The 26,567-nt window shown below is 45.7% G+C and overlaps 1 protein-coding gene across 3 annotated transcripts in view; it reads left to right on the forward strand.

The window, feature by feature from the left end:
• The window catches only part of LOC123285311 (cilia- and flagella-associated protein 221-like), an 84,972-nt gene that overhangs the window by 37,956 nt on the left and 20,449 nt on the right, over positions 1 to 26,567 (forward strand). For all 3 annotated transcript variants that reach the window (XM_070507457.1, XM_070507458.1, XM_070507459.1), the window contains exons 8-19: positions 3,667 to 3,826; positions 7,876 to 7,996; positions 8,079 to 8,190; positions 8,374 to 8,482; positions 11,064 to 11,151; positions 15,204 to 15,293; positions 16,637 to 16,735; positions 19,643 to 19,748; positions 21,673 to 21,803; positions 23,802 to 23,882; positions 24,532 to 24,639; positions 24,728 to 24,862. In XM_070507457.1, coding sequence (XP_070363558.1) covers positions 3,667 to 3,826; positions 7,876 to 7,996; positions 8,079 to 8,190; positions 8,374 to 8,482; positions 11,064 to 11,151; positions 15,204 to 15,293; positions 16,637 to 16,735; positions 19,643 to 19,748; positions 21,673 to 21,803; positions 23,802 to 23,882; positions 24,532 to 24,639; positions 24,728 to 24,862 — 1,340 coding nt within the window. The remainder of the gene's footprint in view (positions 1 to 3,666; positions 3,827 to 7,875; positions 7,997 to 8,078; positions 8,191 to 8,373; positions 8,483 to 11,063; positions 11,152 to 15,203; positions 15,294 to 16,636; positions 16,736 to 19,642; positions 19,749 to 21,672; positions 21,804 to 23,801; positions 23,883 to 24,531; positions 24,640 to 24,727; positions 24,863 to 26,567) is intronic.

The raw sequence follows: 26,567 nt of genomic DNA on the forward strand, positions 1-26,567 counted from the left end.
GAAGATTGTCGCTGAGCTAACATCTGTGCTAATCTTCCTCTGTTCTATGTGGGATGCCGCCATAGCACAGTTTGTCAGGCGGTGCTAGGTCCACACCCAGGACCAGAACCCGGGACCCTTGAGCCACTGAAGCTGAGCGCAGGGACTTAACCACTACACCACCGGCCCAGCCTCCTCTTCCTGACGTTTCTAATGATAGCTTAGTACACAATAACTTATTACTTGTTTTATTTGGCAGAATCGTTGGGAAGGACACATTTATAGGACACATACTGTGTGCCAAGAATTATCCCAGACCCTGTACATTTTCTCCTTTAAGCCTTGTCCCATCTTACAGATGAGAAAACTGAGCCTCAGGTAAAGTGACCAAACCAAGTCACCAAGCTCATGCGAGGACAAACAAGTGTGTGAGGCAGGGTCTGTGTGGTCTTTGAGGCCTTTCCTTGCCCACAGACCCTGGGCAGCAGCGGTGGCCTGCGATTGTCCTGGTGGGTGACATGTGACTCTCGGTAGTGAGTCAGAATGGAAAGCCCTGAAGCCCTCCCTTCTGTCATCCAGTGAATCAAAAACACTGTTAGTTTGTCAACAGCTTGTTCGTGGACAATTTTTAAACCATGTAGCTATCAAATTCCCAACTGAGGCTTAGAGCGATTAAGAAGTTTACCCCAATTCACCCAGCTGGTGCAACCCTACATCTTGGGAGATGAAGACCCATCCTTACTAACACTTCAAGCACGTAGGTTAAATGGCTCTGTGACAATTTAGGGAGAATGATCTGTGCTTTCTGAGATTTCTGAAGAAAACATTATTTAAAAATTATATCAATATTGTAATAACAATGTAGGGGCATGTAAGAAAGAAGAATTTTTTTTTTTTTGAGGAAGATTAGCCCTGTGCTAACTACTGCCAATCCTCCTCTTTTTGCTGAGGAAGACTGGCCCTAAGGTAACATCCATGCCCATCTTCCTCTACTTTATATATGGGACGCCTACCACAGCATGGCTTTTGCCAAGAGGTGCCATGTCCATACCCGGGATCGGAACTGGTGAACCCCGGTCTGCCATGAAGCAGAACGTGTGAACTTAACCGCTGCGCCACCAGGCCAGCCCCAAAAGAAGAAATTTTTAAAAATTATCCCCATCCTGGGCTTTACTGCTCTAACAAATAACGCATTTATTTTTCCTTCTCCTCTTAGTAACTGCCCATATTTATGCACGGTTTGCATAACTGTGATAAGGCAAAGATACAGTGGTATTTTCTGGTGACTTCATTTATCATTATAGCATTTTTGTGTTGTCACATTTTCTTCATAATACTCATTTTATGGATAAACCAGGGTTTTCTTAGCTTCCAGTTTATTTCTAAGTTTTGTTCTCCCCTCTCTCTGCCTCACCACCCTCCCTACCCTGTGATTTCACATTATCCCTGGTGTGTTAAGGGTAGTGATCCGAAATTGATCCCAGGCGAAATTGCACTGAAGCCATAAAATCGTGGTTTGAGATTTTTAAAATAAAGTAGTAATTCTGGAGGTGCCCTTCTCGCTCTTGAGACATGAAACGTATTCTCCTTCCTCCCACCATCAGTTTTTGCTGGGCAGTAAGCGGTGAGTGCTTGGCACAGCTTTTATAGCTGTTAACATTGGACAATCAGCTGCGACCATGTTCGTTAGCAGAGTCGTGTTAACCTGATCGCTGTTAATGGAAAAAGCAGCGTGCTCCGGTTGCCTGGGGTGCACTCCAGTGCACTTTACGTATTAGGTCTGGGCTGGGAGCACTTAAAATAAATCAACCAGGTCAAGGCAAACATTAATCTCTGCTCCGGAGTTTGTTCTTATTTTTTTTAAGTTAACGAGCTGGAGCAGAAACAATAGAATGTTCTCAGCCTAAAGCCCCCAGTGAATTGCCGGTCAGAGGGGTGAATTTTCTGACCAGGTGGGTGTTCAAGGTATTGAACTCAGTGCATCCTGGAGTTCCACGCGGCTGAGGGTGGGTTGACAGATGGAATGAGCTCTTCTGCGCATGCGCTCTCTCTGCAGCAGGCTCTCAGGTCGCTCCTGAGTGTCCTCTAAAGATTTTGACGTCTGCACTCAGAAATGGACAAATACCTATTTCTGAGGCTCTGTGCTAGGGATCCGGGCAGATGAAAGAGCTTTGGGGCCTGGCCTGTCTGCTCTGTCTGCCTTAGGGGCTTGTAATCCGTTTGGGAGACTCGGAAACTTTGAGAGGCAGCGATTCGGGTAGCACAGGGTACTGGGGGGCTGCCAGGAGTTTAGGGAGGACGGGCTTCTGTGAACGAGAGTCAGGAGGAGTTCCTGCAACGCGCAGGTGACGTAGGCTTTGACGTTTGGGTTCATTCACTATTCAACAAGTGTCTCTTGAGCTGGGAACATAGTAATGAGCAGGCACCTACTTTTGTAAAACTCACATTCGAATCCAGGGGAAGGCAGACGGTAAAGAGGTAACTTCAGAGAGCAGGATGAAAAAACGAAAAGATCTGGAGAAAGGGCTCTGTAGGCTGAACAGCAAGTGCCCTGAGGCAGCAGGAGCCCAAAGTCTGAGGATTAGCACAAAGGCCCCTCTCCTTCTTCAGGTCCCTTCGTCCTGTCTTAATTAGCACTTACCACTGCGCTCATCTCCCCCCCACCTGCTTTACTTTTCTTGTTGGTATTCATGACACATGACACATGTATTCAAAACACATTTATGTTTTATATTCTGTGTTTGGTTGTTTTTCTTTGCTGTCCTCAACTAGAATGTAAACGCCATGAGACTTTGTTTTGTTTCTTGCTGTATCTTGAGTGCCTGGAACAGTGCCTGGCACCTCGTAAGTGCTCAGTGAATATTGGATGGCAGAATGGAGGGTCCGTGTGGCTGAGCACGGAGAGCCAGGGAGAGAGTGGTACAAAATTCAGAGGAGCGTGTAGATGGGAGGGAGTGGACGCTCGGCATTTATGAGGGAATGAGCAAGGTCTCTGCAGGGACAGTGGAAAGACCAGATGCACGGGGGCAGAAGGAACCATCTAGAAGGCAAACCAAAGAGCCTTCGGTGGAGGTCAGAGAGAACGTCAGTCCTTCTCGCGTCTCCTACGTTGTGCCTCCCTTTCTCCCTTCCTCCCTTTGCTGTTCCTTTCCACAGTTTCGAGCACTAACTGTGTTCCAAGCTCTGTTGGCACCAGAGATTCGAAGGAAGGACACGGCATGGTAGGATATTTGACTGGAGAGAACGGTAGTCCATCCTGAAGATTTGAAAGGAGAGAATCAAATTACAGAAAAATATAGGAAACTCGATTATTTGCACAGAAACTTTTATGTGTGCTCCTAGGTTTTCCTTGCTGCTTACAGCACTAACATTGACATCCGGCAATTAGCTTAAAGACTGTGGTTCTGGGAAGTCGTTGCTGACTCATTAATGCTGATTGATATGTGTGTTTGTGTAACTGACACAATCAGATGATTGTTGTAGAGCACTAATGGAGTAACTGGTAAATGAGATCAGTGTAAACATGCAGAAGTTGATTCATGTGTATCTAATGAAAAGACTATACAAAGATAATAGAAATGCTTGTGCTTGTCATGGGGAGAATGTGTGTTTGTGTGTGTGTCAGCCTCGTTGACCGGACTTCGCAAGGAGAGAAAGTATCATGTTTTCTCATTTCTTTCCTTCCAGGAGTAATTCCAGCTAATGGGAGGATGAACGTGACTGTGAAGTTTACACCCTTTCAGTATGGCACTGCACAAATGAGAATGCGCTTATGGATTTCACAGTTCAACTCTCAACCCTACGAATGTGTCTTCACGGGGACGTGCTGTCCCAACATGGCTCTGAAGTATGGCTGCTCTGGGATGTTTGGTTTATTCTTAAAACGTTTTTAAAAATCCAAGTCTTCCTTTCTTCCATCCTGTCTTTCTTCCTTGTAACAGAGTGCCATCAGCAACTTACTTAAGATGATGAACTTTTATAAAATACACCTTAAAATATAATAGTGATGTGGAATACTACTCAGCCATAAAAAAGAACAAAATCATCCCATTTGCAACAACATGGATGGACCTTGAGGGAATTATGTTAAGTGAAATAAGCCAGATAGAGAAGGACAATCTCTGTATGACTCCTCTCATATGAGGAATTTAAAAATGTGGACAAAGAGAACAGATTAGTGGCTACCAGGGGAAAGGGGGGCTGGGGGGTGGGCACAAAGGGTGAAGGGGTGCACCTACAACACGACTGACAGACAATAATGTACAACTGAAATTTCACAATATAGTAACCTATCATTAACTCAATAAAAAATTTAAAAAATATATATAATAGCGATGCATAGACTCTCTCTATGCTTGTAGCAGTAGTTGCTTCTGCCGAGAGGGGAGGAGATGACAGAGAAAAAGGGGTTTTGAGGGCTACTTTCTTTCTCTGATTACTCTCAGCGCGCTGTTGGAATGTTTGACCATATGTATACATTACCGTTCGTTCAAAAATTTAAATCATGAGGCCAGAACAACATAACTGTTTTCAAAGTTCCAATAGAACATTATAATTGAGTGCCTGCTGTTTGCAGTGACCATTGCAAAGCCCCATGAGAAATGGTCCACACCCTGAAGATACTCACAACAGAGGGGCCAAAGGAAGTCATGTGTAACAAGTGACCTGGACATAAGGCGAAAATGGAAATGTGCCCCATGGGAGTGTTTTTTAAAGCATCATTAGCTTTCAAGTCAGAGTAAAGATGTGAAATGGGACTAAGTTTTACTTTGTAATAAATTTTTTCTGAACTTCTATTTCCATTTGAATGTGAGCTTGTATTTTTATATACTAATGGATCAAGTTAATGTTTGTTTAATATACATTATTTTTATAAAAATTAAAAGGAGAATTTATCACTGTAGAAATACTAATCTTAGAAAACCCTCACAAACATTTTGAAAATGGTAAAGAAATATTTTGATTTTCCTCCTCTTCCCTTCATACACACATACAAATCACATATCAGCATCATTAGGCATATTAAAAGTGAAGTAACAACCTTAAATATGAACTAACTCCATGAGTTATTATATGTTTATATCGTGATTTCTTCCTCAAAATTCACAGCAGCCTAAGTCAACTATAGGATATTAGCGTGGCCCGGTGAACCCACATCCTGCAAGTAACCATAGTAGAAATAAAGTCACTCAGGCAGTAAACAGGGAGCATTGGATATAAATACAAAACAGCTCTAATTTTTCTGGTGTCAGATAACTGGCTGAGCAAAATGCTGTTTGCCATCTCACGTCATGGGCTGCAATACGCAAATGGCTTTCTTAGAGACATCACTCGAGTTGGGTTATTGCTTATATGTCCTTCCATGGACGTGTTCTCAAATACAGGAGAGCTTTGTGTGGCAGGAGCACCACGCAAACACAGGCGTATGCTATTTCTAAGCTATTGTATTTTGGTTTTCCAGCTAGAGTTTGGCATCTTATTTAGTGCCCTCTTGTCATTTGCAAGGGCTATGTCTCAAGGGCGTGTCTCCCCAGACTACGGATAGTACTAGAACATATAAATTCCACCAGAAGGAGAAAATTACCCTGGCTGCAGTATTCTCTGAAAGTTTCCTAGGTTGCTTTCTCATTTCAGAAGAGCGTGTGTGCTGGACTTTCTCACGTCCTAAATTCGGCACCGCCAAATTCCACCTGTGACTCTTTAGTTTATCACTGTCTCAGACCCCTTCATTTCCATCGTCCGCACTAGCAGTTAGATTTCTTAAGGAAGCTGGTTTTTAACACTCTCAGAAACTTTTTCTTTTCCTACTGTTTACAGCAGAGGGGATGTGGGAACTCTGCTGAGATGCGGATGCTGAGCTGCAGCTCACTCCCCAACCAAGCGCCTCCTCCCTGCGCAGCACAGCCTGTCAGTCAGTGTGTGTCTCCCCAAAGGCCGTGGGCCTCTCAGGACGCTCTTACACGGGCCATGTTAAATGTGGGATTGCTGGCACAGCACCCACGTCGGGCAGTGGGGCCTGTTCAGTAGGTGCTCAGCAAACGCATATTGACCATATTGATGCCGTCAGAACGAATGCATGGAAGCATGTCCTTGTCTTATTTCTGTAACGTCCTGGACTTAGGTAATCCTATAACACAAGTCTTCACATATTCCTGCTTAAAGAAATGCTTCGTGGGTAACGCTAAGGAACATAACTTGGTTCTACTGCATCTCGTGATAAGCAACTCCAGCAGCTTCTATAGGGATGTCAGCAGCACTGTCTGTACCTACATTTGTCCAAAGGCAGTTTTCAGTTACAGAAAAAGTCTCAAACATTAGTCTGAATCACTCTTGCAAGATCTTGCTACAAACAGTGGGCATAATCATTCTTTTACTAGGAAGATAAATCAATGTAAGATTTTTTCAATTATTTTATTGAAGTCATGTCAGCTTATAACACTGTAATTTCAGGTGTCCATTATTACATTTCAGTTTCTTGTAGACTGCATTGTGTTCACCACCAATAGTCTAGTTTTCATCCTTCACCACATGTATGTGCCCTTTTACCCCTTTCGTCCACCCTCCCATCCCCTTCCCCTCTGGTAACCACTAATCTGTTCTCCTTGTCCTTGTGTTTGTTTATCTTCCACATATGAGTGAAATCATGCAGTGTTTGTCTTACTCTGTGCGGTTTATTTCACTTAACATAATACCCTCAAGGTCCATCCATATTGTTGCAAATGGCACGATTTTGACTTTTTTATGGCTGAGTAGTATTCCATTGTATATACATACCACATTTTCTTTATCCATTCATCAGTTGATGGGCACTTGGGGTGCTTACATGTCTTGGCTGTTGTGAATAGTGCTACAATGAATGTAGGGGTGCATATAGCTTTTTCAATTATTGATTTCATGTTCTTTGGATAAATACTCAGTGGTGCAATAGCTGGATCATATGGTAGTTGTATTTTTAACTTTTTGAAAAATCTCTTTTTTTTCTGTTTTCCATAATGGCTGCACCAGTTTGCATTCCCACCAGCAGTGTATGAGGGTTCCCTTTTCTCCAAATTCTCTACAACACCTATTACTTCTCATCTTGATAATTATGGCCATTCTGACAGGTGTGACATAATATCTCACTGTAGTTTTGATTTACATTTCCCTAATAATTAGTGATGTTGAACATCGTTTCCTGTGCCTGTTGGCCATCTGTATATCTTCTTTGGAAAAATGTCTGTTCATTTCCTCTGCCATTTTTTGATTGGGTCGTTCTTTTTTGTTGTTGTTGAGTTGTGTGAATTCTTTATATGTTTTGGAAATTAACCCCTCATCAGATATATGATTTGCAAATGTTTTCTCCCAGGTGGTGGGTTGTTGTTTCGTTTTGTTGATGGTTTCCTTTGCTAAAATGCAGAAGCGCTTTAGTCTGATGTAGTCCCATTTGTTTATTTTTTCTTTTGTTCCTGTTGCCTGAGTAAACATGGTATGCAAAAAGATGCTGCTAAGACCGATGTCAAAGAGCTTATTGCCAATGTTTTCCTCTCAAAGTTTTATGGTTTCAGGTCTTACATTCACGATTTTCTTAAATTTAGCTATTGAAAACCGACAGCCTAGAAGTAAATTATGCTAGCCCATGAGAGCATTTTTCAGCCTGTCATGTTTTCCACTTGTTCTCTTCTTTGAGAATCTAAGGAAAAGGAGCCGCTGGTGGGCTATTTTGATGTACATGATTACACTCTGGTGGACTGAGATTGTGTTTCTTTTAATTGACCCGGTTTTAGCACACAGCTTGATTCTCAGCTTAGCTGTAGTAATTAATGGACTGTAAGTCATGGCATTATCAGACGGAACACAAAAATAGGAGCCTTGAGTCGTTGGATTCTATACTAATTGAATATCTGTCTCAAACTATAGATTAGAAGAATTCAAAAAGCTGAATGCTCTTTCTAAGAAAGTAGACATCCCTCCAGAAAAGGCAATGACACGTATAAACTTTCACCGACGGCCAGCCCGGACGAAGCCTCCAAAGCTTAAGGTGAGGTGGGCTCCGTGCTGAGCAGGATGGAGGGAGGGACGGAGAGGCAGAATAACGAGTTTCCCTCCTGATTTGCTCCCAGGAAATTGAATATCAGAACTTGAGATTTCCAGTAGACTTATCAAATCCATTTGCTGTGGCAACCGTTTTAAACCAAGAACCAGGAAAATTGAAGATTAAAGAATTGAGAGAAGGTACCCAGCTGGCCCACCGTCAGTCAGCCCCTGGGCAGAATAGGGGAGGATTACTGCTCGTCACGTGTGCTGTTTATGGGCGAGACACAACCTTGTCAGGGCGCTCTGAGGTTTTGCTGTTAGAAATTGTTTTTCTCTCGGCCAACGATTACTGGTATAATCATTGTTTGCTCCTTCCCTCAGTTTTGGACCAAGGCAATGAGATTTCAAGGGCAAGACAGATGAAGGAAGCACTCTTTGAACAGAAAGTCAGACGGGACACTTATGAAGAGATCAAAAATCACCTTAAGTGGTAAGTGTTGAGCAATGATTTGTATCAAGTGACAGTCCAACGTTTTTAGTAATGGCGTTTTATACCTAAGGCACAATGAAATGTAATGAGTTTTAATGCCCTTCGAAAATTTGATTATTCTCTCCCCTCCGCGTGGCCTTGTATTTCAGAATGAAGTTTCTGTTAGGAATAAATCAATGTGACCAACCATGCTCTTTCCTCAGTGTGACCAGACAGTGGCAGAATCAGAGTGAACTGTGGGAGGAGCTGGGACACTGCTCCTTGCTGGCCACTGCTGCCAGTACCCCTCTTGCTCCAGGACAGAGCTGGGTGACGCAGGCGCCCCAAATCTCGCCCCACCGTGAGCCCCCTGTGCCCTGTGCTGTGTGCCCCAAGGGCCTTATGGGGAGCCTGGCTCCTACACTCAAAGTAGAGCCCTTTTCACAGTTTTTTTACCAGATCATACCAGGCGTATCGGTGTATACAGTTTCAGCGAAAGTAAACTTGAAACACTCTTGAATTGAGCTAAAAAAGAGACTCCTGGGAAAGGCCTTTGAGAGGCTGCCTCATCCATGCCCCTGCCTCCATGCTTCCCAGACAGACAGAACTCGCCCTGAGCTGAGGACCTTCCCAGGTGTCTTCCACCCTGTCACCCTGCTGGCACGAGGGCGTGCCCTTTATTTCCCTCTGCGACAGTGTGGGTCTCTACTCAGGGTCTGGCCTCAAGTATGCCAAGTAACTCAAGGTCATTTAAAAAATACTCTTTCCCTGTTATAAAAAATGGACACATTGTCATTGTAGAAAACCCGAAAAATATTTTTTTATTTTTTAAATAAGTATTTTAATTATTTAAATATTGTAATTTTTTTTTGAAGTATAGCGAGGGGAAAAAAACCTCTATAGTGCAATGATCACTGTCAACACTGGTATATTTCCTTCCTTCTATGCTTTTTTGTAACATACTTGAAATCACATCCTAAATTCAATTTCGAATGCTGGATTGTTCACTTAATATTTTCTCCCTTTTTGTTGAAAGATTTTAAATCTGCAAGTAACACCCATATACGCTTGACGTAGTTTCCTCAGTTGTTAACTTTGTGCCACATGCACTTCCCCTCACTCTCTATGTGTACACACATTTGTGCACGCGTGCACAGATGCACACACGTCCTTTATTTTCCTGAACCATTTGAAGTAAGTTGACGATACCTTGAGGCCTAAAGACTGTCGCATGTAGCCTAAGAACAGCACGTGCTCCAGCGTTACCGTAACTACTTCTAAGAAATTTAACATTGATACAATATGAAATAATCAGCCACGTTCAAATTTACCCAGGCGTCCCAATACTGCCCTTTTTACCTGGGCTTTTTGTCTGTGGAGAGGAGGGATCCAGGGTCCAATCGAGGATTATACAATTTGTGTTTGGTTTTCATGTGTCTTTAGTCTCCTTTAATCTAAACCAGCTCTCCAGACACCCCCTCCCCTTTCTAAATCCTAGCTACCTATTTATTTTGAACAGGCACCAGGCTCCATGATAGACACATTACGTACCAGAGTTTTTAAAACTGTGACAAAATTCACATAACATAAAATTCATCATTTTAACCATTTTAAAGTGTACAATGCAGAGGTTTTAGTATTTTCACAATGTTGTGTAACCATCATCACTACTTAGTTCTAGAACATTTGCATGACTCCAAAAAGAAACCCCATGCCCATTAAGCAGTCACTCCTCAGTCCCCTTTCCCCCCAGCCTCTGGCAACCGCTGATCTACTGTCTATCTCTATAGATTTGCCTACTATACACATTTCATATAAATGGAATTGCACAATATAGGGCCTTTTGTAACTGACTTCTTTCATTTAACAGGCTTTTAAGTTTGTTCCACATCGTAGCATCTGTCAGTACTTCATTCCTTTTTACGGCGGAATAACATTCCATTGGGTGGACATAGTACGTTTTGTTTATTCATTCATCAGTTGACAGACATTTGGGTGGTTTCCACCTTTTGGCTATTATAACTAATTCTGCTATGAACATTTAATTACAAGTTTTTGTGTGATCATATCTTTTCGGTTCTTTTGGCTGTATACCCAGGAGTGGAATTGCTGGGTCACGTGGTAACTCTATGTTTGACTTTTTGAGGAGCAGCCAAACTGTTTTCCATGGTGGCTGCACCATTTTACACTCCCATCATCAGTGTGCAAGGGTTCCAATTTGTCTACATCCTTGGCAATACCTGTTACTTTCCTTTGTTATTAGTATCATCATCATCCTCCTCATTATAGCCATCTTAGTAGGCGTGAAGTGCTGCATCACTGTGGTTTTGATATGCATTTCCCAATGTCTGATGATGTTGAGCATCAAGATTTTCTGTTCACAAATATTTTAGCGCATGTCACTAGAAGATAAGCTTCCTTTTGCAGAGCACTTTGTTCATCTTGGTTATATTGTTGAAGTGTCTACGATGTCTCTCCCCCGTGGTGTCTCCTCTGATATCTCAGCCTCCCTTTTCAGTGGTGGAGTATCGCTAAGACACTCCATCCTCAAGTTGACAATGGTATTCTGATGGGTTCTGAAAGTTGGTTTTTTTCTCCCTAGGCAAGTGCACCTTGGTAAAGATCAAATGTCTTTTAAATTTAAAACAGACCTTACTGAAGAGCGGCAAAGAGTAAACACCAAATATAAGGTCAGAATTACTGCTAATTTGATAATCATTTATTTCACTGAATATTTTGAATTCCTGTTACGTGCAAGATGCCATGTCAAGAGGAAGAAAACTTCTAGTTTAGTTGGGAGGGGAGAAGGCTGATGACAAGTTAGTTGTTAACATAAATCAAGGCTGCTGTAAGTGTCACGAGAGCCCTCTACTAAGCATTGTGGGGATTCAGATCCAAAGAGGAGAGAGAGGTCATCTAATTGGAAAGCTTCCTGGAGGACATGGTATAATTTTGAAAAGTAGTAAAGAGGACAGAGAGGAATTCAGTTCAGAGGGAGGGAAAGGCTCAAATTCTGGCTGGAATTCTGAGCACGAGGTGCACCCGTCCCATGATCTGCAGAGCGTGAAGGTCAGAGAGACCCACAGACAGTGACCAGGAGCCACCCCAACACCAGATACACACACAAGTTCCAAGTCAGAGACGCTCAAAGGGGCTGAGCAGAAAGGGGAAAACTGAGGGAGGGGCCGTACCTGGGTCGCCAAGGCAGCACCTGTAAGTTCAGGGAGAGGGAGGGTGGACGTGGGAACTGGGGGACTGGGCGAAACCCCTGGGCACACCGTGGCGTGAGAGACATTGTTACATGCAGGACGGGTGCAGAGAACCCCGGGGACAGGTCCATAAGGACTGAAGCACACGACACACATGGGGCAGAGGAGAGAGGATCCAGCTTGGGCTTCGTGTCACAGGGGCTTGGACTTAATTGGTAGGATTTGTGGAACCATCACATATTTCTTAGTTTGCAGGGGCTGCAGTAACAAAGCACCACAGGCTGGGTGCCATAGGCAACAGAGATTTATTTCCTCACAGTTCTGGAGGCCGGAAGTCCTAGATGGAGGTGTTGGCACAGTGGCTTCCTTCTGAGGGACGTGAGGGAAGGATCCGTTCTCTTCTTAGCTTGTAGATGACCGAGTGCCTCCACATTGTCTCCTTTCTCTTCTTGTAGGACACTAGTCACATCGGATTAGGGCCCACCCAAATGACCTCATTTTAACTCAATTACCTTTTTAAAGACTGTATCTCCAAATACAGTCACCTCCTGAGGTACCAGGGTTAGGATTTCAACATATGGAGCTTGGAGGGACACAATTCAGCCATAACACGTAGATTTAAGCTGGGGGTGTGAGCTTCCCACACTCGGCGCTGCACAAGCGGGCAGGGGTAGGAGGGGCTGGGGAACAACACTCTGTTGTCAGATATGAATGCATTTCTCATATGGAATACATTTTTCTTCCTATTTGGAGTCCAAATAAGATATTTGAATAAATATGTCTTATTTTCTTTATTTTTCATAAGACAAGCAAAAGAATATACAATCATTACATTGGTAAATTGTAGCATTCAGGAAAAGCACACATTAGATTGGCATTTAAATGTAGTGTGATGTGTTCAGATTCTTTGCATGGGATTTTAAAAACAAAATATCAAGTATTTTCCTCAGCCCCACGAGGGAATGATTTTTTCTGTTTTCAAGATGAAGGTGATACAGACGTGGCAGAGCAGGTCAGTGTGCGAGTTAAGGCTGTAACTGCCAGCGTTTGGTTGACAGGCAGACCCAGCCGTTGATTCGTTTAGCGAACGCCCGTTGTATGGAAGATTCTGTGCTAGTGAATAAGCCATGGTCTCTGCGCTCGAGAAGGTCACAGTCCAGAAGGGGCTGCAACATTAAGAGAGGATTTAAAGTGCTAAGGGCACGGATAGAGTTGAACTTGTAGATAAATGGGAGGTGAGGGGTAAGGAGGGCGAGAAGGTAGAGTGATGCCCAGGTTTGCAGCTTGGGTGCATGGTGGTGGTTTTACGTGAAATCTCAGAGACCGAAGAAAAGCTGGCTTAAGGGGAAGATGAAAAGTTTAATTTGGGACATGTTACATCTGGGGTGACTGGGGACATCCAGGTGGCGGCTGAAGGAACAGAGCTGGAGACAGAGACTTGGGAGTGTGCAGCATTGAGGTAGAGATTGAGAGCACGGAACAAGCGTGGTGACCTGGGGAACATGAATAGTGTGAGAAAGGCAGTAGCTCACGGCAGGAAATCTGCAGAACTTCTTACTTAAGGGGAGGGCAGCAGGACCACTAAGGAGACAGGAGAGGAATGGTCAGGGAGGTCAGGGGTCAGAGGTCCAGAGAACACAGAGGAAGCAGCCCGGGAGGGATCAGTCAAATGCAAGGGCTCCCGGACAATAAAGCCTGAAAAGTACACCTTGGATTGGGTGGATTGGAGGTCCTTGTGTGCCTCAGGGACAGCGATTCCAGTAGATCCGTGGAGGTAAAATGCCAAATTGTAGTGGCTTGAGGAATGTGTAGATGTGAGTCGATAGTTGAGAAGTTGAGATGAGTAATGACGTGGACCATTGTGGGGCGACGGGTCAAGGCAGGGGTTTTTGAGGTGCAAGAACTTGAGCACATTATAGGCTGAGGGCAAAGAGCAATCACGGAGGAAAAGGTTGAAGAAGCTTGGGAAGAGGCCATGGTCAGAGGAAAGATGGTGTCTGAACAGGAGGAAGGACTGGAGAAGCCGAGGAAGGACGGACTCGGGGTACACTCAGGTTTGCATGCAGAGAGGGGTCTGTAGAAGGCTGCGCGTGGCCTTGTCTTCCGGCTGATCCAGGAAGCAAGGCCAGCTGCAGAGACTGTGCTGAACAGGGACTGGAGAGGGGCCGGGGGTAGTGGTGAGCATTTGCACAGGTGAGTGAGGGGAGCTGGAAACGAGCCATCACATCCTTAGGATCACTCACCAGGACCCCGAGGCCCCAGCGTAGTAGGAAAGCAAGTGTTGCAGGGACTTGACTGTGTGTCCAGGAGATTTTACTGGCTGCTGAATCCCGGCAGGCGGCCCAGTGGCAAGAAAAACCTGGAGGCCCAAGGCATATGGTAGAAAGCCAGAAAAAGAGAGCTGGATGGAGGATGTGGGGGAGTCAGCGTTGTAGCTGGACAGCACGAACCGTCAAGGATGACAAGCTTTTACTCAGAGGAGACGGTCAATAATCCTAAATTCTGAGATGTTCGTTATAAATGAGTAGAGTCTTGATAAAGATATCAGAAATCTCCCTCCTCTTTCTTCTACCTAACAACCTCTTTGCCAATCCCTCTTTAAATTGCCTGTTTTATTTTACTTTTAGTGGGGAGGTGTGGGGTGTGGTCTGAGTCTCTCCCCATGAAATCTGTATTTGAATCTGAGGTCCACGGTCTCAAACTCAACTTCCTGATATGTGCAAATCAGAGCTAGACAGCTCCCCACCTCGGCGACAACAATAGAACTCTCTTACTTCTGAATAGGGTGTTAATGTGGTGATCAGAATAGATGTCTTCCAGTGAAGTCTCTAAAAATGATTGTGAACAATGTACCTAAGAGCCAAGCTAGTTTTAGTAGTCACCTAACAAACAAATATGAAAAACCGCAGGAAGACAAAAGCTAACAAGTTTTTGCAGTGTGCACGGCCCCCTTTTCCATGGAGGCATGTGGGTGTCGCCACTGACCCAAGCCCAGCCTGCCTTCCTGGGAGTGACCCGTGACCCCTGGGGAAGAGGAAAGAGCTCAGGGGGCATCGGGGAAGGGAGCAGCCTGGGGGACGCTCACTCCAGGGAAGAGACAGACCCCGTCCACCACCGGGAAAGGGGAGGAACCACGTGCCTTTGTTACAATCTGGATAATCAGCTCAGAGGGGCTTAAAACTTCACTGGGACATTAAGTTTCTTTTAAATGAAAGCTCTATACTCCCATGGTTACATGGTTTCCTGAAATCCTTTCTGTGAGTTTTAAATGCCTCAGAAATCATTTCCAGAGACACTGTCCTCTAATTACAAAAAGAAGGTATTGGGTTTGTGCCTCTATAGAATATCCCTGTGTTTAAACAGTAAGTGTGATTATAACGATCACTATAACCTACTTCCGTCACCACCACTCCCAACAGGAACTCCATGGGTGGGTTTGTCCAATTGCTTAATGGGTTTCTGCCAGTTTTAAAGAGAAATAAAGTTGGTACACTTGTATTCAATTTTAATGTTTTTGATGATTAAAAACCCAGCTGGATAGAAGAGATCCTGTTTTGGATGAGGAATTTCAGCAACTCAAGACAGAAGTTAACCACACACGGGTTGTTCGCAATCTGAAAGAAGTGGGTAACTTTCCTTTCCTTGAAATCTAATTATTAGCAGCTCTTTATATGCTTATTTTTAAAACGCTAAACAGTTTTATAGAAATCCTTTTACCAAGGGACATTTAATAATTTTTAATGTGCTTACACTTGCAGAGTATTTTTTCTTACGTATTGCGAGTAAAGCATCAAAACTCGTAATTAATGCTTCCCTTGAAATGAACGGCATTATATACTTTGGCTCCTCCTTTCCACCCCTCTACTTTCTCCTTCTTGATCTCTTTTTTTGTTTCCCTTTGCTCTGCAAGCCCGTCTGCGGGTGCTCCTGGTGGGTCCCTGGGCCTCTGTTCCTTGCCCGGTCCCCTTGTGGGAAGGGTACAAGACAGGAGGTCAGAAGCCAGAGTTCTGGTCCCAGCTCTACCACCGATTTGGGACCTAGGAGAAGCCCTCTTAGCCTTGAAGCCTCAGTGTCCTCAAACCTAGAATGGGGACAGTAGCCCCTCCATCTGAGTATCTCTCTCATATGATAGTTTCTGGTTAAAACCCCAATTTTTAATTTCAACAATGAAGCAATTCTTCCTAATCTCCCCCACCTCCATCATTCCCGCTTTTCTTTTCTGGGTTTGCCACATCTGAATTATTTCTACCTCTTTTCTTCTCCCCACATTTAGTTTGGCCACGAAGTCTTGCCATAGCTCTTCCACAAGGCCACACCCAAGCCCGGCCTTCGTGGCTCACCCTCAGCTAATCCAACAGCTTGTTTGTTCCTGTATCCGCCCCTCCTCCCTCTCCTCTCCAGCCCACTGCGTGGGCCAGCATGAGATGAGTTCACTTCTGATGCCTTTTCCTTCATATCGTTTCCCTGTTCGAGAAGCTCCAGTGCCTGAGGCTGTGGCAGGCGTCCTTTCCTCCACATTCATTTACTGACCTATGCACACTGCACTCCATACGCAGGCCTGTGCTGGTGCTCGGTGCAGGGCTGAGCAAAACAGTCCTCCTTCTCCGCGAGGATCCCACAGCCCGCTGCTCTCGATTCTGGATGCCGTGCCAGCACCCCCAACATGGCATTGGTTTCTGTGTGTCTTTATTCTTCTTCCTCAGGGTCACATGTGTTTCCTTGAGCTTCCCTAACCAGACTGTAAATCTCTTAAAACCCAAGTCTTGTCTTCCACTTTTGACCCCCAACCCAAGAAGTATTCCCTATAATGCTATGTACACTAAACGTGCTTAATAAATGCTCATCAAATGGCAGGACAAATAAATAATAACTTGATTTGGGATCAAACTCTAAAACATTTTTATTAAATGTTTATGCCAGGAGTTAAAATTTAAATCGAAGATGTGTCTATATTTTGTGTTCACAGAAAATCCAGGAATTTCATCCCAGTTTTGATCCACTCACGAATAATACTTGGGTCAACAGGTTCAGGGCGCAAAGACGGTTTCAACAAGCAGCACGCAAGGTAAGTCTCAGGACCAGACTGAAACCGCAATGTGTTTAGTCATCAGCACAGGGAAATTGAACGGTGAGTTTGTTATGACAGCTTTATTGAGATATAATTCACATGCCATAAAATTCACTCTTGGAAACTGGACGATTCAGTAGTTTTCAGTGTATTCACAGCAGCACTGTCTAACCTTAGACCATTTTTATCGCTGCACAAAGAACCCGCGTTCCCGCGAGCAGCCTCTCGCTCCCGCAGTCGCTGCACCGCGCGTCTGCTTCCTGCCTCCGTGGATTTGCCTCTTCTGCACATTTGGCAGAAATGGGATCACACACACACGGCCTTTCGTAGCTGGCTTCTTTCTCTTAATGTGTTTTCGAGGTATGGATGTCCCACATTTTGTTTATCCATCCTTGGAAACATTTGGGTTGTTGTCACTTTTTGGCTGTTATGAATAATGATACTGTGAACATTTGTGTACAATTTGTGCACATGCGTTTTCAATTCTCTTGTGTATATATCTAGGAGTAGAATTGCCAGGTCATATGGTAACTCTAGAACAATTGGATGTTGATCAGTTATTTCTAGAAAGGACAATTGAGAATTCCTGTGGAATCCTGTCTCTAACATCCAGGCTTATGGCTTCCCCTTCACGGTGTCATCTCACTGCTGTGCCTTCTTCACCCTCACGCTGGTCTTCCACCCAGCACATTGCGAGCCTCCAGTGGCTTCCTGTGATCAAAATAAAATGACCTCTTAGCCTTGAATGCCAATAAAGGGTGGAAGGTGAGCCGCTGGTCTGGCTGCACCCACACCCCCTCCAGCTGCCTCCTGTTCTCTAGGTTGTCTCAGTCCTTGTCTTCTTCCAAACACACCAGCTCATTCCCTGCTACAAACCTGTGTTTCTGCCCCTTGCCCATCAGCTGAAACGCCATTCCATCTCCATCTGTCAGTGACTGTCCTTTGAGCCAGTGCAGTCTACCTTTCCTCCAAGAAACAGTCCTTGTAAGCTTCAGCACTTAGCGATCTCTGTGGTGCCTCTTGCATCGTATGCTGCCTGTAGATCAGTGGGCAGAGCCGCCCCTCAAGCAGGGGAGAGCAGTGGTAAAGACTTGGACTCTGGAGCCAGACTGCCCGCACTTAATTCTTGGTGCTACTTCTTAGGAGCTTTCTGATCTTGGACAAGTTACATAACCTTGGGCCTCTGTTTCCCCATCTGTAACTGAGGATGACAGTAAGACCTGTCTCACAGGGTTGTCCATGAGGATTAAATGTGTGAATACGTACAGGGGACTCCAAAGTTTATGGTATCAATGATCTTTCCAGCAGCGCTTTCAGCCGGGACTGCTGACGGTCCAGGCAGAGGCAGAGCTTGCTGCATCAATGACCTGCTCACCAACCTCCAAGGCCCCATGGAACCCGCATCCCTGCTGAAGTCTTGGTGGGCTCTGTGTATATGCAGAACAGAGGTGCCACAAGATGCTGACCGTGGGGAGAAAAGTGGTGCAAAGAGGCAGCACGAAGCTGTGCTCTGAGGGAAGAGAGCACAGCTGCCAACAACGGGCAAACAGCAGCAAGAGACTGGCCGGGCTGGCTTCCCACTAATGGGACCACCCTGGACATTCTGGAGCAAACCCTCCAGCTTGAAAAAAGTACCGTCCGCAGCTACATGCTTCGCTCTGAGTGATGGCTCAGTCTTGTGCTCACACTCCCCAGCAAGTACTGTCAGTTCAGTGTGCAAATATAGTCCCAGCCTGATGACTTCCAGCCATCTCCTCAGCTCAGCCACCCCCTCATCTCTCACCTGGACCACTGCAACAGATCTTCCTGCTTCCCGTCCTCACACAGCAGCCAGAGCAGTACCCCCAAAGCTTGAAGATGGTAATACCTCTCCCCTGGCGAAACCCTCCAAAGGCTTCACATTGCAGTTAGAATCAGACGCACAATTTTTATCAAGCCTACACGACCATATGGATTTCTTTCTGTCCCTTAAACCCATCTCCTTGGTTTCTGAATCAGGATCTTTGTATTTTGCTGGTTCCTCTGGCCAGAACTCTCTTCTCAAGATCATCGTCGTTGATCATCCTTCAAGTCTCAGATCAAAGCTCACCTCCTCCGAGCAGCCTTCCCTCATCATCCCTGCCAGTCCGACCCCCTTCAGCCCCTCAGTCATGCCCTCATGCATTTACTGTCTTTTATTTTCTTCATGGCGTTCACCATGTTTATTTGGTCAAGTGTCTGTTGCCATCCCACCCCCACCCATACACACACACACGGGAACATTGGCTCCCTCGGGCAGCACGTTGGTCTGCCTCCTGTATCTCCAGGATCTTGCACAGAACTGGCCACACAGTAGCCACTTGATAATATTTGTTGAACAAGAGAGACCTTTACAGGATGGAAAGGAGTGTTAATCATGGCATGAAGGGTCCCCTCAGCCACAGCTCTGCGCACAGGGAGCGCTCACCTTCAGTAGCATCTGCTCGGAATGCAGAGCACAGTGGTGTACGCTGAGCACTGCCCAAAGTCCAGAGCCCTGTTTCTACAGAATCGCCCCTTCAGTTTGTCCCTCAATTCTGCAGCTAACACAGCGGGAGCGTTACTATTCAGATGTACCGAAAAGAAAGAATGTAGAACTAGTCATTCTTTCCACCCTGGAAATAGAGAAAACCAGAGCTCATAAATCGGGTGGGACAAGGCCAAATGGCAACCTGGTCTTTTTTTGTATTCAGGCAGGTCAGTGTTACCCAGACCTTGACGTCCCCATGGCCTCAGCCTAGGACAGCGTGCCACTCTCCCTGTGAATTCTGACTTAGAGTGGTGGCCTCAGCCCTTAGTTGTGGTTGGGGAAAGTGAGTTAAATTGAATGCCAAAATGAGCATGTACCAATTAATAATTTGAGATCATTATTCTTTCTAATTCCAGATCATGGTTCATCAACGATTACTCGGTATGCTGAGTGCTTTTCATGACATGGACAAAGGGACCATCCTCAGAAGGCTCACTAAAGGACGACAGTCAATAGCACCAGGTAAAGTACAGCTGTGAAGAATCGCAACGCCTTGACCAGTAAGTCCTCTGAGCACGAGGTTTCTTTATAACGAAGTTAGCTGTGTAGAAATAAAATATTTTCATGAATCAAATGCATTAGTTTTTTTTATGGGTACTGTAACAGATCACCCCAAACATAATGGCTTAAAACAACACGGATTTACTATCTTACAGTTCTGGAGGTCGGAAGTCTCAAGTCAAGGTGTCAGCAGGGGTGGTTCCTTCTGGAGGCTCCAGGGGAGAGTCTGTTCCTGGCCTTTTCCAGCTTCTGGAGGCTGCCTGCCTTCCTTGGCTTGTGGCCCCTTCCTCGCATCACTCTGACCTCTTGCTTCAGTCGTCACGTCTCCTTCTCTGACGCTGACCCTCCTGTCTCCCTCTTCTGTGGACCCTGTGATTACCCTGGGCCCACCTGGATTCCCTGGGACACTCTCCCCATCTCAAGACCGTTAACTTAATCGCATCTGCAAAGTCCCTTTTACCATGTGAGGTGACGTAGTTACAGGTTCTGGGGAACAGAATGGGGACACCTTGGAGGGGCCATTATTCAACCCACCAGTGACAAATCAGACCTCCATGGCAGCTTTGGCTGAAATACCTGCCCAACTGGTAGTAGGCAGGGTCACCCGACCTGACCAAGTTGTAATCTCATTGAAGGGTGGCGGTGGTTCAACCTCCTGTTTTGTGCCCTCTGTTCTTTCTTGTCACCCAAGAGAATAAGATAGTCATCATTTATACTGTCGATTGGCTGCATCTTGTCTCAATCTAGCATTTGCACATAAAGTTTTTTATATTGTATGATCTTTGCTACTTAAAGAACTTCCCATCCTCTGATCCCCAGGGTGACCAGGGCTGTTAGACACCCACTCTCAGTAGATTCTGGGAGCCCAAAAGCCATGTCCCGTATTCTCCATCGGTGGCTCATGTGCAGATGCACAGGCAGGCCCTGATCCTCTGGCACTCTTCCTCCCCTCCCGAGCCTGAGCCCCTGAGCCTGGCTCCGCTTCCCTGCCCCCAGGAGCAGCCCCTCTCCTCCTCTTCCTCTCCTTCAGGACCCAGAGGGGTACTTTGTTTTTCATAGCACTGTGTTTATTTTAATTTTTTTTTTTCACTTAGTCCATGCTGTTTATTAAGTCCATCATCAGAGGCAAGAAAAGACTTCCATTCATGCCAAGGGGGTGGGCTGAGCTCCACCATGTGGGGTGGGGGCTGGCGGGGGTGCTGGGAGCCCAGCAGAGCACAGGCAGTGGGCCGGCCCTTCAGTCCGGACACACCAGCAGGACCCCATCCCTCCTCCACGGGTAGTGCCTCAAACCAGGGCCGGGGAGCGAGACCAGACAGCCCCAAGGGAAGGAGGGGCCCGGGGGCCTCAGGCTCAGGCCCTCGGTCCCCAGCAGCAGCCCCTCCCCTCTGCTTCCTCTCCTTTAAGATCCAGTGGGTATTTTGTTTTTCATAACGTTTTATTGCATTTTAATTATTCTTTTTTCCCTCCTTTATTATTTCTGTCTCTGGTATTCAAGTTTCTAATAAAGAAACTCTTTTAAAAAAATGCTGTAACATTTACCTGTGAAGTATGTATGGATACCTGGAAAATGTCTTCAATATGATTCTTTAATTTAATCTTTTTCTTTGCTAACGGGGACAGGGAATATTCATCAGAGATACTTTCATTTGGAATTATTGTTTTTTAGAAGCAAAAGTAAAATAAAATTTTAAAAAATTGGAGAGGCTGTTGAGGTAAAGAACAAAAGAGAAACTAAAAATGGGTCTAATACATACATCCATCGATATTCTTTTGGAAATGCTGTGTGGCAAGTACCCACTAATTCAATAAGCAACCACAGACGGTGGTTTCACAGAGAAATGCCTTAAGAACACCCCAAAAGTGCTGTTTGTTTCACCCGTAGACAAGAGTCCCTCCAGATTTCTGCCGCTGATCGGTCATGACGATTATTCCAGGCAGTTTTCGGTGTCGCCCAGGGAAGTCCTGCCCTTCGCCTTCCCGTCCCACAGTGCTCCTCAGGACTCCAACGAGTTGGTGGGTGCTGCGAGGCTGGGGGTGGGGCCCGGGCATGATCGGATGGTTGTGAGGCAGAGATAGTTGTTGGGCTCAGTCCCTTCACCTCGTCCTCAGAGGCTCCCAAGGGAGACCTGTGCCCAGGGAATTGTGACCAATGGGAAACCAGAGATCAGCTACTGCCACCTGCCTGGCACCTGATACACCTGTGCAGAGCTCCTGGGTAAACTGGGCTGGGTCCTTCCTGGCCTGGAACCCAGCAAGAGCCCTGAGCCCCACCTGACTGCCTGGGAACCGGGCCTGAGAGCAGACGGGCAGACAGAGAAACAAGACGGCCTGGCCTGGCCCCGGGAGACAGGCCCTGCTCAGCTGACGGAGAGGCCAGAGAAGGGCAGCCCCCAGGTCCATGACCTGACCTAGGAATGAGGGAACATGGCCCCAGAATCTCACAATCTAACCCATCAGACTCAGAATTCCTCCTCTCTCTCTCTCCCTCTCTCTCTCTCTGTGTCTCTCAGTGGCAAGAGGCGTGACAGTTCATCCCTCTTGCCCTATGGGGGCACTAATGCATTATAAGAAAAGCAGTAGCTATCCTTACACTGCATTTTCCAGGAGTCGGGCAGTGTCTTAATGCTTCAGTTGTATCAGTTGACTTCCTCTTCAGTAAATCTACGTGGTAAGATTATCATCTACAGATGAGGAGGAACCTGAGACATAAGGTCACATAGCCAGTAATAAAATGTTGCCCAAGTTCAGTAGTTAGCAATAAAAATTGTGTTTAAATTGATACTGAAAGTGCATATACAACATTATTCTTTTAGTTTCAAAGAATAAACTTGCCATTCGCATCCTATCGGGTGTGTTAAGCATTGCAGGTTAATCCTCTCAAGGGTTACAGAACTGACTTTAGAAATTCCATGTGTTTTTTGCATTAGATAATTAAACAACTTAAAGGATCAGAATATTTAGCTCCTAGGAAAAAATAAATCTGTGATTTTTAAGCAATAATAAATATCTGGCAGTCAATAATTAGCGGAGTGGACAGGATGGAGGGATGAAGAGAGAGCATCACTGTGCTGGGGGCCCAGCTCCTTGTTTTGGTATAGTTCAAAGCTTACACATTTCACTTGATATTTTAGTTAGTTCTGTAAAGACCTCTGTGTTGCTCAGGGTTGATGAAAAACAGAATTCTCAGCATTCTTGTCTATAAAGAATTTTTTAGTTCCATAAATACTATATTTCATCGATTCTAAGATCACTTTTTTCATATTTAGCATCTTTGAAATTGAGAGATGTCTTATAATTGATGGCATGTTAGCACTGTATCCTATTAATTTAATGATGGTGTCTTAGATTAGGTGAAATACCGTATTTATTGAGTGCCCATAAAATGTCAGGCGCTGGTCCAGGTGCTCCGGTGTCCAAGCAGATTAGCATGCAGGAGGGTCATTAGGTAGTGCTTTGGGATGGGACCTGTGGAGGGGACGTGGCGGGGGCAGGAGTACACAGAGCGACGCAGGGCGGCAATCCTGACAAAGGCCTCGCTGAACTCCTGAGGGGCTCCAAAGCTGGGACAGTGAGAGGACCTGGCCTTTACATCTTCGCTTCAACCTGTCACTGGAGGCGGGCTGCCCAGGACGGGCACGTGATGAGTGAGGCGGCTCCTTTCAGCCAAGGCAACTCCTGGGGAGGGCTGACCCCTGGGAGCTGTTCTACCAACGGGACTCCTAGCAGCTGGGGCACTAAATCCTTGAAGCCCGAAGGGGACTCTGGGCAGCATGTTGCAGTGTCCATAACTATAGAAAATAAAAAAGAAGAATCACGTTCACTAAGAGACGAGGAGGAGGGGTGGCCACGCTGCCTCCAGGCGCCACACATCAAGCAGCACCTGTGGTCGTGGGAAGGGGCACTTTGAGAGCAGAGCTGTTCATTTAATATTGGAAATGTATGAAAATAGAAGCATGGGCACTTTTGCTCAGTGTTGATTATGTGTCAATTTTTGGAATTCTCACATTTTAGGCTCCCGACGGCCTTGGCCCGGTCCCAATCAAATCTTCAGAAATTCCAATCAAGCAGAGTTATTCCTTCCTCAAGCTGCAGGTCAGAACTGTCATATGGTATTAGTTAATTGGGTTTCTTATAAAGTGAACAAAATATTCTTGATCTGAACTGCATTATTTGATTAGTTTTGTTCCATTACAGATTATACTGTGTGGAATATTGTGTGTATTTTTCTGCCGTTATTTTATGGTATGTGTGAGGTATAACAGATTCTTTTTTCCCAACGTGGCTTATGGAAACCAGGGTCTTTATTCTGTGATTATACCCTCTATTATGCATACATGAAGCTATCTGAACTTCACATCCTAGAAACTTTAAGAAAAACACAAGATAGTGAACAAAAGTTAGTCAGCCTATCTTGAGGTATGTGACCACTTTTGCTCTTGAGAATATAAACACTTTAAATGGACAAACTAGTGTTTGGTGTATGTCTGCAGTTAAACCATATGCTGTGGGAGGGTAATTGTGAAGGCTCGTGTGTGCTGGGACCCAGAACAGGGCTCAGGACTTGCACTAAAGTCCCTCCAGTGCTGGTCCAAAGTGGTAACTGCCACGATGTGATGGTTACAACATGGCGCTTATTTCCTTTTACTGTCAGGCAGCTCAGAAACGCTGTTAAGAAGTAGATCCCCCTAAACGGTGACGGGCTTTTAAGGACATGCAGTCAGCCGTCTCCTTTCGCCCTCAGGTTCCTGAGCTGTACAAAATCAAGGGGTATCAGCCATTCTGTGTCCAGAAGTCTTCCACAAGTTACAGACCTCAAAAGCTTGCTCGAGCCCTGAAGCAAGGAGCTGAGGTAACAGCCCCGCCTTCTAGACTCATGCTCACCTTTCCCCTCTTGTCCTGGCATCAAAACTAACACGCCGCTCTCGGTCCCTGCGCAGGATGAAGCCACCACCATCATAGCCCTGCCGAACCAGGAGGCCGCACCTCAGCTGGCCGGCAAGACCTCGGTCCTGAGCATGAAACCCCCAGAGGCCTTAGCCAGCTCTCCAGACTACGACCCGCTTTATATTTTTGTAAGTGACAATCGGCAGAGGGCTTGTGTTCCACGTTTCTTGACTTCAGCAGTTACTTTGTAAGAAAACAGAAGCATTAATTGGGAATACTTTTCTCTCTTTGGAATTTCAAATGTTAAACAATATGTCACCCCTTTGAAATTACTTGCCAGCACTTATTATTTGGAGAATATCAGTGTTTCTATCTTTTAAAAATGCCAGCATTTATTTTTATTACAGTAGCTTTATGATCTTTCTAATTATGTATAATATTTAAGTATATGTAATGAATATGAATATCTATGAATATATGTGTGTACACACACACACACACACACACACACAGAAAGTTTTAAAAAAAGTAGATAGGGAAAAGAAAACACAACAGAAAAAGAAACTAAAATCACCCGAACTCCGTTCCCCGCAGCTTTGCCGATTCCTCAGTCCATCCCTGGGTGGCATGTCCCTTCCACGTTTGCCCCTCTGCCGCCCACTTTCCTCTGTTCTGGTTCGTTCCTGCTCCTGCGCTTGGCTAGCCTCGCTGAAGCACACCCTGGCCAGGCCCCCGTCCTGCTCAGCGCTCCTCACTGACTCTCCATTTCCTACAGATTAAGTCCCAGCTCCTGACTGCGAGGCCAGCAATAAGCACCACGTTCTCCCTGCGCCCCGGCCACACTCTGTGCGCTCCCCTCCCGGCACCCTGCCTTCCCTTACGCTGACCTGCCCTCATGGATCCCCTTGTCTACCCTTCTATTTCCACCTACTCAAATCCTAAATGACTGCAAGCCAGACTGGACCTCTGATGAGGTTCTATTAATAATGGAGTCATCGGTGAAATGCCACAGTAGTTGCCCAAGTAATGGTCTGTTTTTGTTTTGTTTTGTTTCCTTTTTTTTTTTTTTTTGAGGAAGATTAGCCCTGAGCTAACATCCACTGCCAGTACTCCTCTTTTTGCTGAGGAAGGTGGGCCCTGAGCTAACATCCATGCCCATCTTCCTCTATTTTATATGTGGGACCCCTGCCACAGCATGGCTTGACAAGCAGTGCATAGGCCCACACCCAGGATCCGAACCAGTGAACCCCAGGCCTCCGAAGCAGAGCATGCGAACTTAACTGCTGCACCACCAGGCCGGCCCCTGGTCTGCTTTTCTAAGGGCAAACACACGCATGCACACAGAATTAAGGACCTTAGATGCTACTGGAGAAAGTCTCCATTGTGAGGCTCTCCAGATGAGAATCTGGATCTCTAAGGCGGGCAGAGATGCTGCTAGTCACACCCAGGGGGGCTCAGCCAGTTCGCGAAGAGCTGGGACAGACACCTGCCTGTTTCCTGGCTGTTGGCCTGGGGCTCTTCCTCTGCCCTCTGCTGCTTTCCTACAGACAGCTGTGCTGTGTGCATCTTGGCCGCGAGGGGGCATTTTCTCTTAGTCTCATGGCATTTTCTCATAGGCTCATTGGTTGAGAGGAGTGTTCCCAGAGACAGAGAATTTTAGAGCCAGGACCACCTCACAGGACATTTAACTCAGTGATTTTCAAATTTCATTTAGCACCAGAACCCTCTCATCAGCCGAAATTTTACATAGTCAATACATAAAATAAAGTCCTAGTTGCTCTCTCCACCCCTCCACTTCCCTCAGGGTGTCCCCTGAGGAGGACGACCCTGCCAAACCCAAGGTTCCCCACAGCAAGATTTGAGAACCACTCTCCAGTCTCCTGTCCCCCAGAC

This window comes from Equus asinus, chromosome 4 (assembly GCF_041296235.1).
Source record: "Equus asinus isolate D_3611 breed Donkey chromosome 4, EquAss-T2T_v2, whole genome shotgun sequence".
NCBI lineage: Eukaryota > Metazoa > Chordata > Mammalia > Perissodactyla > Equidae > Equus > Equus asinus.